General features: G+C 57.7%; 1 protein-coding gene across 1 annotated transcript; it reads left to right on the forward strand.

Annotated features, from left to right (window-relative positions):
* Positions 1 to 241: 241 nt before the first annotated feature.
* On the forward strand, positions 242 to 9,739 carry EPHX2 (epoxide hydrolase 2). Its single transcript, XM_061350205.1, has 19 exons — positions 242 to 432; positions 1,626 to 1,710; positions 1,819 to 1,978; positions 2,723 to 2,913; positions 3,023 to 3,145; positions 3,496 to 3,570; positions 3,881 to 3,976; positions 4,126 to 4,204; positions 4,402 to 4,436; positions 4,520 to 4,546; positions 6,428 to 6,513; positions 6,695 to 6,806; positions 7,138 to 7,212; positions 8,083 to 8,128; positions 8,200 to 8,302; positions 8,530 to 8,599; positions 8,677 to 8,757; positions 9,043 to 9,101; positions 9,202 to 9,739. Exons 1-19 carry the CDS (start codon positions 332 to 334, stop codon positions 9,284 to 9,286), a joined length of 1,689 nt encoding a protein of 562 aa, XP_061206189.1. The 5' UTR covers positions 242 to 331; the 3' UTR covers positions 9,287 to 9,739.
* Positions 9,740 to 12,672: the final 2,933 nt, after the last annotated feature.

Raw genomic sequence — 12,672 nt, forward strand, 5'->3', positions numbered from 1 at the left:
GCCTGAGCAGCGACAGGGAGCGGGCGCAGAGGGGGCACCCATGGCAGCAACGGGGTTGCCACCGCCAGGTCGGGGGTCCCACAGCCCCACAGGACCGGGAGGGTGCCAGTGGGACGAGAGGGACACCCCCCCCCCGTCCAGGAGTGTCCTGCGACTGCTCCCGTGCTAAAGGGAGGGTGCCTACAGTAGCGGCGGCGCTAGGACCCAGCGCGGCTCCGGAGCAGGGGGCGGGGCGAGGCCTCGGGGGCGGGACCTGCAGAGAGGCCTCCGCGGTGGAGGCAGTGGCGTGTCCGTGGGTTCGAGTCCGGGTGCCGGCAGGAGGGAGAAGGCCATGGCGCGGCGGGCCGTGCTGTTCGACCTTGGCGGCGTGCTCTTCGGGCCCGGCCTGCAGCACTTCCTGGGCTCCTGCGAGCAGGACTGCGCCCTGCCCAGGTACACCCTTACCCGGCCTGACCCGGCCCGCTGTCACTCGCCCGCCCGCGCTGCTGTGGGTCACCGGTCGTCCGGAGACACGTAGAGACGAGACAATACTGTGTGTGCGGCCGCCGCCCGCGCGGGGTCTGCACGACTGGCGCCCCCATAGCAATAGGACTGGGCTGGGTGTGGGGTGCAGGCTAGGGGGACCCATGTCCTCGATGTCAGATGCATGTTGGGGACCCTGTGTATACATGGGGTGCAGGATGAGGACCTCCTTTCTGGATCTGGGGTGAGGTCCTGTCCCTTATGTGGGGCACAGGTCAGCAGTTAAAACTAACTCCCAAAGAGGTGGAATCACCATAGGGGATGCTGGCAGAAAGATAAGAAGATCAGCTAGTAATTAATTAAGCAGGATAACTAATTAACCCCATCCCTGCCTTGGTGCTGAGACCTGACACAACTCAGTGCACAAGCTGGAGCAGACAAACCCCAGTCCGCCTCTCGAGTGCTAGTGAACCCTTTGCTCCCATTAATATGGGCTGTTTGGGAGCTGGTAATCCCAAAAGCTCCCAGTCAGTAGCTGAACAGGTTCTGTTGCGTGCCCCAACTCGGCAGGGTTTCCTGGCAGCACGTGGGTGTTCAGACAGAAAAATACAGTATTAAGTAACTAAACGCTGGAGCTGATGGAGCAATAAATTCCCGGGTTATCGGCCATCAAACATCTTTTTGCTTCGCTTTATAGAAAGAAATGAGAAAGTGGCAGCAATGCAGCTGGAACAGGGTAAAGCTGCTTTGCTTTTAACCGAGCCGCGTTGTTATCGACTCAGGGAGCTTTGTCCTAAAGGCAGTCGCTGTAATCGTGTTTTATTGCTGCCTGAGAAGGCCTTTTGTCATCTGGTGATAGGGGCAGATTGTTTTCCTTGAGTTACGGCTTACAAAATACCTTGCTCTTTGCATTATTTGCTATGTTTTGTCCCTGGCGAAGCTCCCTGCTCGTCTATCTGCAGGGCCAAGTAATTGAGCTGCCAGCAGAAATAAATGGGCAGCGATCTCCCAGTCCTGTAATGAAGTGATGCTCTGGTCCTGGGGGATGATGGAGGATGGAGCTCTGTATCCCCGGCACAGAGCATCCCCCGCCCCATGGCGCACCACAGCATCCCCGCAGCATTGGGGTTGCTCCCACTGGTTTCTTCTCCTTTGCCTGGCAGGAATTTCTTGCGGAAGGTCATGTTTGCTGGTGGCTCCGACAGTCCTTATGCCAAAATGATGAGGGGACAGATCACCCTATCCCAGGTGAGCCCTCGGGTACCAGCTGTGCAGTGGCACCGATGGGGAAGGAGCCGAGGGGTGGGCTGTGCTTTATACATTGGGATCAGTTGAATGACACTGTGTTTTTTCCAGCTCTTTTCCGAGATGGAAGAGGGCTGCAGGCAGCACGCCACCACCTCAGGCATCGCCTTGCCAGATACCTTCTCTGTTGCCCGAGCCTTCGAGGAGATGGCAGCCAAGGGGACGGTCAATGCCCCCCTCCTGCAGGCAGCGAGGGTGCTGCGGAGGAATGGTGGGTGCTGGGGGGCTTTTGGGCTGGATTAAGGCTCCTGCTTCCCTCCCAAGCAACTGCCATGGGAGGCCCTGGTTGGTTCCATCACAGGGTCCTGGTTGGTACCACCTGCTTGGTCCTTAATCATCATCGCCACACTCTCCTGATGTCGCCTTTCAGCATCCTTTAATTACATACTAGGAGCCATGCTACTAAATCCATCAGACATGTTAGCACCCAGGCAGCAATTAGCTGGGTGCTATAGCCCTTTCTCATGCACTGAGTCCATCAGGGAATCATAGAATCACAGGATGGTTTGGGTTGGAAAGGACCTTAAAGCTCATCCAGTTCCAACCCCCTGCCATAGACAGGGACACCTTCCACTAGACCAGGTTGCTCCAAGCCCCATCCAACCTGGCCTTGAACACTGCCAGGGATGGGGCAGCCACAGCTTCTCTGGGCAACCTGTGCCAGGGCCTCACCACCCTCACATCAGCTCTGTCCTCAGCATCTCAGTGTGCCCAAGCTCCAGCTCACGTCCCGCTTGCACTGGGAGGGTTGAGCTTTGCTTCCCTGGAAGTACAAATTGGACATAAGCTCGTGCCGAGCATCCTTCGATCTGTTGCTGGTGTGTTCTGAGCTGGCCAGAGCCTTGCAGACTGGACATCTGGGATGAGGAGGTGGCTGGAGAGGAGAGGTGAAATCAAACACTGTCTGGAGAGCCAGGGTGGGAAAACCAGCATTCCCCTCTGTGCACCTCCCTAGGGTTTAAGACCTGTGTCCTCACCAACAACTGGGTGGACGACAGCGCAGGGCGGCTCTTCACGGCCAGGCTGATGAACCTGCTGCACCGTCACTTTGACCTGGTGATCGAGTCCTGCCGGCTCGGGATGCAGAAGCCAGATCCCCAGATCTACACGTACGCCCTGGATGTGCTGCAGGCGAAGCCACAGGAGGTATGACCACCTCAAGAACAGGTCACAGAGGGTCCCTCCATGCACCCCAAGTCCTTGGCCAAGCCCTTCTGCAGGGTGCTGATCCCTGCTCTTGGTGCTTTATCTCCAGGTCATCCTTCTGGATGACATCGGGGAGAACCTGAAGCCGGCCCAGGAGATGGGCATGGCCACTGTCCTCGTCAGGGACACTGAGACCGTCCTGAAGGAGCTGGAGGAGCTCTCAGGTGTCCAGGCATGTAGGGGTGGTCTCTGTTCCCTGCTCTCCTGGGGATCCTCTGGAAGGGATGGGCTTGGGCTTCTTCCCTATGAGGGTGGTGAGGGACTGGAATGGGGTCCCCAGAGAAGCTGTGGCTGCCCCATCCCTGGCAGTGTTCAAGGCCAGGTTGGACGGGGCTTGGAGCAACCTGGTCTAGTGGAAGGTGTCCCTGCCTGTGGCAGGGGTTGGAACTGGATGAGCTTTAAGGTCCATTCCAACCCAAACCATTCTGTGATTCTATGATGTCCCTGCACACAGGTTGGTGGGGATGTCCCATGGGGCTCCAGGCTTGCTCAGGAGCTCACCCTGTGCTCCTCACCCCACAGCTTCTCAACCAGCAAGAGCCACTACCAACAGCGTGTGATCCATCCAACGTGACCCACGGATATGTGCCCATCCGGGTAATGTGGAGGGGACTGCCTTGGTGACAATGGCTTGGGGGTGCCAGGCTTCCTGGGGAGGGTGTTGAGCCCCGTGCAAGGATGTGCCAGCCAGCGGGTGGCATGTTGGATTGCCCCTCCTGTGTGGGCTGCTCTCGGCTAGGGATGCTGAGCTGCCCCATTGTTTAGGTCTTCTCTATCCACTACAGAGGCTAAAGCATGGTTGTGTGGCCCTGGGAGGGGGTGATGGGCCCCACAGTTGTGCTGGGTGGAGCATTGTGGGGTGAAGCCATGCAACCTGCAGCTGGTGAGGGCTCTCCATCCCTTCCAGCACGGAGTCCAGCTGCACTTCGTGGAAATGGGGCAGGGCCCTGTCGTCTGCCTCTGCCATGGCTTCCCTGAGTGCTGGCTTTCATGGCGTTTCCAGGTGATGGAGGGGACAGGGAGGAGGGTGGACCACAGGGGATGCTGGTGGGGTGGTGATGGGGTGCCTGGTCACCACTCCTAGGGCTCCTGGTGGGAGAGTTTTGTCTGGGGGTTTCAGCATCCTTTGGAGGCTGCTGTTTTTCCTCCTAGATCCCAGCTTTGGTCGATGCCGGCTTTAGGGTGATTGCTCTGGAGATGAAGGGCTACGGAGAGTCCACAGCCCCACTGGGTGAGTTGGGAGTTGGGGTTATACAGGGCTGGAGCTGCTGACCCCAAGTCCCAGACCCAGGAGGAGATGGATGAGGAACCATCTCCTGGGGGGTTGAAGCTGGCTCCTCCTGCAGCCCCAGCAGCTCAGAGGGATGCCAAATACATCCCTGGAGATGCGTGGATGTTAAGATGATGGTGATTATGTCTTTTGTGCAGATATAAAAGAGTATTCCCAGGAGCAGATATGCAAGGTGAGGATGCGGGCAGGGAGAATGTGGTGTGGAGGGTGGTGATCCCAGACAGGATCTGACTCTTTCTCTCCTCCCTTCCACAGGACCTGGTGGTTTTCCTGGACAAACTGGTGAGGAGCCCCCCATGATGGTCCCTCCTCCTTGGCAAGGTTTGGGGGGGTGTTTCCCCAGCTGCCCTTCACTTCTTCCTTCCCATGCAGGGACAGCTGAGCTGTCCAGTGGCTTTGGTCCAGAGCTCTTGGGCTAGCACCAAGACCTGTATTTGTGTTCACTGGTGGGATTTTAGGGATGGGGATGTTCGTACAACCCATTGCCGGTGGAGAGGACCCAACCTTGGAAGGGTCTCTAGCTCTGTGTCACCTTCTCCTGGACCTTGTGTCCTTGCTGATGACAGGGAGATGGGCTGGTGGCACCTGAGGCGTGGCGGGATGTTGGTTAGGCAGCGAGATACTCATGGAGAAGGATGCTGGGCTGCATCCCTTCATCCCTGACTATAGCAGCTCACACATGGCTGGGGTGTCTGGGGAACCATCACTGCCCCTTGGCACGGCTCAGCTATGGTGTCATCTCACTTGGGTTTGGGAGCTCCAGGTTTAATTCCCATCCCAGCAAGGGGATGCAGTTGATTTCTGTGCCTTTTAAAAGAGGTGAAGTGTAGGGGTAAAGGTGTAACCCACAGATGTCAACACCTCCAGGGCTTTTTCCTTTGCGGAATGGCTTCCAAGGGAATGAGTCCTTCAAAAACCACAGTGCTAAGAACAAGAAACAAGGAGGAAAAAAGGTCCCTTGAGGGCTTCTTGTTGGGGAAGTGGTGGTGGTTTTGTGCCGGAGCTGGGATGGGTTTTGGAAGGGAACCAGGCATCACAGGGACTGTAGCTGTGGTTTGGTGCTGAGCATGTGAGGATAAATCACTCCCTTTGCTGGAGAACTGCCCTCATGTTGGATTAGAAATAAGGAAAATGGATTGGAAGGTGCCCATTGATGTGCAGCCTGGCAAGGGGATGGGTGCCTGCTTTGCTTCAGGGTGGGCTTGATAGATGGGAAGTGGTGGCATCGTGTATGTATGCAACTTTGGTTTTCCCTGCTCCTCCACTATCATCAGGGCCCATCCTGCTGCTCTCCCCTCTGGGATGCTCCTTCTCCCTCCCCTGGTACAACCTAGGGGATAAATGACTTCATGGAGTTCCGTGGTGACATCTGAACCCATATCTGGGATGCAGAGTGGTCCAGGAGCCAGGACAGTGATAATGGGATGAAATCCATCAGCATGGATGCGACCCACTCATCCCCGTATCAGTGGTGGGAGATGCTGGGAACCCCCCAAACCCTCTGCCCCCCTTGCAGGGGGGGTTGCACGCTGTATTTTGTGCTCTCAGACGGCAGAGACACGTCTGCTGGGAGGGAGTTTTAATTACCCATCTAAATACCAGCTAATTATGAACCGGCTGCTCCATTGTTGGGAGCGCAGGTTTAATTGGATTCATTTGTCAGTGCCCAGAGGGGTCAGGAAAATAGGATGGAGGAGGGGGGATAGTGAGCTCCAGGCAGGATCCCACAGGCATAGGGGATGCTGTGAGCTGCTTCCCGGAGGGGCAGGGATTTATTTGGCTGCGACTATAAAATGATGCTCCCTGTGTGACGGTGGGGGGGACCAGGGGGGTACGACCCCTATAGGTGATCCCAAGGGATGAACAGCCTCCATCATGGATAATAATGAATCCCTTGCCTTGGAGGGCACAGATGCTTGAAGTGTTTAATTAAGGCAGAGTAAATGGTTCCAGGGGATCAGGTAATGCTTCTTCATTGAGGAAACAAAAAGGGAAAATAAATGGGGGAGAAAAGAGAAAATATTGCTGTTTTCTGCAGTGTTTGCTGCTTCAGAGGCAGGCAACACCCCTCTCTCATGTGCTGATGCCTGTTGGGTGCTGCTTTTGGGGGGTATTTGGAGGTGCTCCCTGGGTGCTGCACGCTCATGGACCCCCTCCCCACAGGGCATCCCGCAGACCGTGCTGGTTGGCCATGACTGGGGTGGTGCCGTGGTCTGGAACATGGCTCTGTTCTACCCTGAGAGGGTGAGGTGGGTCCGTGCTATGTGTGTGGCTCCTTGAGGATTGGTCCTACACCCCCCGTCCCCCATCCCTAACAGTGCCCTGGGTCCTGCCCTCTCTGTTCCATCCCTAGAGCAAAGCCCTGGCTCATGCTGGGCACCCTGAATCCGGGGGTGGTCCTGACTCTGTGTCCTTCCTGTGATGTTCCAGAGCTGTGGCCTCACTGAACACCCCGTACCAACCCGCCAAACCCTTTGTGGACATCATGGAGAAGATGAAAAGCATCCCCACCTTTGATTACCAGTTCTACTTCCAGGAGCCGGTGAGTCCAGGGCCACAGTTTTTATCCTTCACCCTTCTCCTGGGGCTTAACCTCACCCCACCATGGAGTCATGCCCATGCTGGGGTCCCCAGCTCATGGATGGGCATCGCCTGCCCCACAGCCAGGGTGCCATGTGGGGCTCTCACTGTCACCCCAGCTGCAGGTGGCTTGTGCCCCCGTGTCAGACCTTGTTCCCGTGCTGGACCCTGCATAGAAACCATTCCCATCCTCCACCTGGGCCCACAAGGGGAGCAGGATCCAACCCTGGGGTGGTGTGGGTCCCTGGGAAGGGGTGGCGTCACCCACTCTGCTGCTTCCACTCTGTGTGCAGGGTGTTGCAGAAGCGGAGCTGGAGAGGGACATCGGCCGGACACTGAAGGTCCTGATCCGCTCCACACGCCGGGAGGTAGGGATGGGGCTGAGGCTGGACCTGGGTTGGGAGCAGAGGGCTTCACAACCCGATGCCCTGGCCAGCCTTGGGGCTCTGCCTGTGGCACCCTCTCCCCTTCCACCTCACCCATGCCAGGAGTCAGCTTCAGGGATGGCTTTGCAGTGTTCCACAGTGTCCCTCAGGCACGCTCCATCCTGTGTCTGCCATCCTTTTGCTGCCTGTCTACAGCAAAGTCTGCATTCAGGCAGCCATCAGTAGGGACCAGAGCGAACGCATCCTTGTAAGCAGCGGTGCAGGACCCACACCTTTGTAGGAGTCAGAGCTGACCCTCGGTAGGGTTTCAGAGGACCTGGGAGGGGACAGCCCAACCTGGGGAACAGCAAATTTGTGGGTGATTGTCCTTGTGCAGCCTGGCAGGGGTCCTGCTCTCCCTCGAAGCGCCGCTCGCTTCCCTTACCACTGCACATGTCAGTGTCTTGCTTCAGGGTGACAACCTTTGTGGTTGAAAATAACAGTGCCCTGGGAGCCTTGCCAGCGGCCTCATTCTGCCACCGCTGCTGGCTGCTCCCAGCTCCATGGCCCAGGGCTGCGTGACTGTTTCCTCCATCCCTTAGGATGCGGTGATGCTCAGTGCTGGCTCCCACAGACTAGGGCTGCACAGCTTATTCCTCCATCCCTTTGGATGCAGTGACGCTTGGTGCTGGCTCCCAGCTCTGCACCCCAGGGTTGTGTGTCTGGTTCCTGTATCCCTCGGGATGCATTGATGCTCAGCACTGGTTCCCAGCAAGGAACCCCAAGTGTAGCAGCCACAGGGAGCCCCCAGGATGTTTTTTCCTCCCTATGTGCCATCTCTCTGTGCCTGCCCTCAGTTCCCTCTCTCCACAGGACCGCCTGCCCATCACATTTGACTTCCACCGGGTCCGGGAGCGAGGTAAGGGGTGGGATGCTGCAGCAGGGGGATGCTGTGGGGTGAAGGATGCAGTGCTGTGCCTCTTCTTGCAGGGGGGCTGCTGGTGGGCTTCCCAGAAAACCCCCCTGCCAGCCAGATCCTGCATGGCCCTGAGCTGCAGTACTACATCCAGTGCTTCCAGAAGTCCGGCTTCAGGTATGGGCAGGAGCCTGCAGGGCTGGTGTGATGCCCCCTCTGCAGAAGGGGAGCACCCAAACCCACCTTGGCCTTGCTTTATAACCCCAGGAAGGTGCAAGGCTGCTGGGGGAAGGCTGCTTTACCTTTGCAGGCACTCCCTGTACTATGGCCAATGGGATGTTCCCTGTGGTGGTGATGGCAGGAGCTGAGGCTCAGCATCTCCATCCCATTCTCCTCTCTCGCAGTGGCCCCTTGAACTGGTACCGCAACATAGGACCCAACTGGCGCTGGGCCCTCTCTGCCAAGGACAGGAAGGTGGGGACTGATCCTGCCCCACAGGGGCATTTGCAGACCAAGCACCTTCCCCACCTTGGCACCTATGTCCCCTATAGATCACGATGCCAGCGCTGATGGTCACAGCCGGGAAGGACGTGGTGCTACATCCCAGCATGAGCAAGGGCATGGAGGAGTGGGTAAGTCAAAATAGTCCCATCCCACCCCAGCCCTGCCTGTGCCTGTGATCAGCTTCCATAAGATCCCACTGCAGCAGAGCCCTGGGGCAGGTCCATCAGCTGGGATGGGATGGATTTGGTCCAGGGACATCACTTGAAGAAGGCTGATATGGGAGGGTTAGGGGGGAATTTGCTCTTGCCAAAATGAAGAGCTGGGGATACAGCAACAGCCTTGGGGGGGGGGCTCCTGGTACCCCAATCCTGGCACAAACCAACCCCTCTCCATTCTCATCCATCCCTCCCAAGATCCCGCAGCTGCACCGGGAACACATTGAGGCGTGCGGGCACTGGACGCAGATGGAGAGGTACCACAGTGGGCAAGCACAGCCCCACTCCAATGGAGCCGGGCCCTGCTGTGTCCCTGGGGATGCTGAATCCCACCCCATCTCTGTGCCATCCCCCCAGGCCGGCGGTGCTGAACAGGATCCTGGTGGAGTGGCTGGAGGGGCTCCCCCCGGATCCCCCACTTCCCACTATCTCCAGGCTGTGAACCCTGCCCTGTGCCTTTCCTCCTCCTCGGGCTGATTTTGCCTTTAGGGTTGGATTTCTGCCTTTAGGGTTGGATTTCTGCCTTTAGGGTTGGATTTTTGCCTTTAGGTATTGTTGGGGGGGTTGATGGGTGGAAGTGATGGGTGAGCCAGGGATGGGAGGAGGGTGGCACAAAGCATTGCCCCTAAAAGAATCCCTGTGAGCTCTTATGGGGGTGTTGGGAGATGGTTTGGGGCTGGACCCATCCTTGTGCCCTCGTAGGGGCTGTGTTGGGGCTGCCCCATCACCCCAGCCCTGGGGCTTCCCTTGCACATGGGTTTGGATGGATCACCCCCTTTGGCTGGGGTTTTAATGTGGTGGGGAGGTTTTAATGCACTGATAATCATGAATTCTGCCTTAGAAATCACCTTCTGCCTTGTAACAGTGACAAATAAAGCACACAGTGACCAGAGCACCTCAGCTCTCCCCCGTGGTCCTTGGGTCCAGGTTCATGCAGCATCACCCTGCCTCTTCTGGGTGCCCATCTCTGTGGTGTCAGGGCCCAGCCCCTGCCTGCAGCCACCTTCCCCTGTGCTCCCAGCCCTTCTCCTGGCCTCAACAGCCGTTACAAGCACACATCCAGGACGGCATACGGATCTGGGCAAACATGCTTGGTATTTCCCTCCCAAACTTCTCCCCAGCCCTCAGCTATTTTGAGCTGGGGCTTTGCGGTTTGTCTGTCTGCATCCCTCCTCCCAGCCCATCCCTGCTCTGCCAGCAAGCCCACGGGGATGTTTTGCATCTGGATCCATCCCTGAAAAAGGAGCTGTGTGGATTTCGGGGTGGGGGGAGAGGATAAAACCAAACCCATGGGTGAGCAGCAAGAGGTTTAAACCCGCTCCCTCCAGTCTGGAGTTATCCCAGACTCCGGCTGTTGTCCTCCTGGCAGGGGAGGCAGTCTCAGAAGCTGGTTTTGGAGCTGCTTTAGGCTCTGCTAATGGTATATAAGATCCAAGAGCATCAATCCCTGGGCAGCCGGGAGCTGTGGCCAGGCACTGCCCTGAGCCCTGCCTGGAAAACCAGCCGGGAGCTGCCTCTCCCATGGCACAGCATCTGGGTTAGTGGCTTTAATAGGTCTCTGCAGCCTCCTGCCAGCCCCCTGTGCCCAGCCCCTGGCAGGGGCCTCACCTCCATGTTTCCTCCCAAGCCCCTTCCCCTCCTTGCACACCACGGTATCTCCCTACACTGCCACAGCCAGGCGTTCCTCCTTCTCCAGCAGCCCCCTCCCCACATTCCCATGCCAGCTCCATGCCCCTCATCCTGCAGCCTAGACTGACTTTTCCAGCTCCCACCCTGATCCCGGCTGGTTGTGTCCTCGGCCCCACTGCTGCCCGCATCCCAGTGCCCCATGCATGTGCACAGGTTCTATGCCCTCAGTCCACACCTTCCATCCTGGGATCTACATGGCCATGGGTGCACGCAGCAGGTTCAGCAAACTCTGATTGATACCCATACAGGCTGGAGGGGTGGTGATGGCCTAGGGTGACTGGTTGGGCCACAGACACCCCATCATGTGCAGAGCGGGGACCCAGGAATCACTGAGCCAAAGCAGACATGGGCTTTGATTCTGGGAGGACAAGGCCAACACCACCAGAAGAGATGCAAAATCCCCCCCCTGGTTCCCTCTGGGGCCTCACTCATCTCCTGGAGGGTTTATTCCCAGCCATAAAGCATGAGCAATGGCACCGGCTGCTGCTGCCTCAGGGCATCCATGGGGCCAGCACTGGCACAATGGATGGAGGCTGAGATGAAGAAACAAATCTGGCCACAGAACAAGCTCCTCCAGGCTGTTTCTTTTCACAGCTTGAAGCTGCTCAGAGTGGACTCAGACGCAGCAGAGGGAGATCTCTCCGGGATCAGCATCCCTTGGGATGCTGGGGAGCTCGTACTGGCAACCCCCTGCGTGGGGTGGATGTGGTCTCCAGCTGCGGAATGTGCAGTGGCCCCATCCCAGGGCTTTCACAACTGTTTTGATGTGAAAAGAAAGAAGAAAACGGCTGGAAAAGCTCAGGGTGAGTTTCAAACCATGGATCCCAGCAGCAGACCCTGGGAAGAAAGGATCTCCCCAAGCCCTGGTGCTAGGGGCAGCTCCTGGAGCTCCCAGGGCTGATCACAAAAGGCTGGGCTTACTTTTTAAGAGATTCTTGAAGAGAAACAGAAACCCAGCCTGGAGCCATCCTGGCCAGCAGCACCATGGAATGGCTGGGGGTGGAAGGGACCTTAAAGCTCATCCAGTTCCAACCCCCTGCCACTGCAGGGACACCTTCCACTAGACCAGGTTGCTCCAAGCCCCTGTGTCCAGGCTGGCCTTGAACACTGCCAGGGATGGGGCAGCCACAGCTTCTCTGGGCACCCTGTGCCAGGGCCTCACCACCCTCACAGGGAACAACTTCTGCCTCAGATCTCATCTCAATCTCCCCTCTGTCAGGTTAAATCCATGCCCCCTTGTCCTGTCCCTACAGGCCCTTGTCCAAAGCCCCTCTCCAGCTTTCTTGTTGGCCCCTTTAGGCACTGGAAGCTGCGTTAAGGCTTCAGCCTCCAGCTCCATCCTCTTCTCCAGCTGTGATGTTCTGGTCCTGACCACCTGGGTGACAGCACCAGCACTTGATGTGTCCGGGACTTGGCCATGAGGCTGGGCGTGCAAAGCTGCTTGCGGGGTGCTCACAAGGTGATGCACAGCTCAACCCCCCCAAACCTCCTATTCTGGCACTGCTATTGCAATGAGCATCCCCCCTTCCTCGATCTGCACTCAACAGTGTGGCAGTGATGGAGGCGACAGGGTTCCTTCTGCCCCTCTGACCCCATTGGCGTCTCTGCAATGAGTCTCCACTGGGAAATGTCTGCTGGATGGCATGCACAAGGTTGGGGTGCACATACAGGGTGCAAGGTGCAGGCATGCAGGGTGTGCATCCGGATTGCAGGGTGCAGGCAGCAGAGTTCAAGGCGCAGGGTGAACAAAGGTGCAAGGGCATACACACGGGGTTCGTGATGCAGGTGTTGGGGTGCAGCGTTCACACACACACAGGGTGCATTCAGGGGGTGCAGGGCGCAGGCAGAGGTGACCCTGCCCCATGCATGCAGTGGATGGGCTGGAAAATGCACACAGCTGGTCTCCCCCTGCCCCACAGGGTTTGGGTGCAGGGGGGCAGGACTGTGCCCAGCTGTGGGTTGCTGGCACCCACCAAGCTTGATGGCACCCAGTTAAACTTCAACCCAGCCCATCCCTGGACTCTGGGAAGGCTCCAGTTATGCCTTGGGGATGCTGAGTTAATAATTCAGCCCTGCTGGGACTGAAACCACCACGTTTGCTGGGTGCTAAGGGCAAAGGTCCCTCTGGGGCCAACATGG

Source organism: Neopsephotus bourkii, unplaced genomic scaffold (assembly GCF_033783945.1).
Source record: "Neopsephotus bourkii isolate Nb327-2 ecotype Australia unplaced genomic scaffold, CSIRO-AGI_Nbou_v1 NB_481, whole genome shotgun sequence".
In the NCBI taxonomy this organism is placed as follows: domain Eukaryota; kingdom Metazoa; phylum Chordata; class Aves; order Psittaciformes; family Psittacidae; genus Neopsephotus; species Neopsephotus bourkii.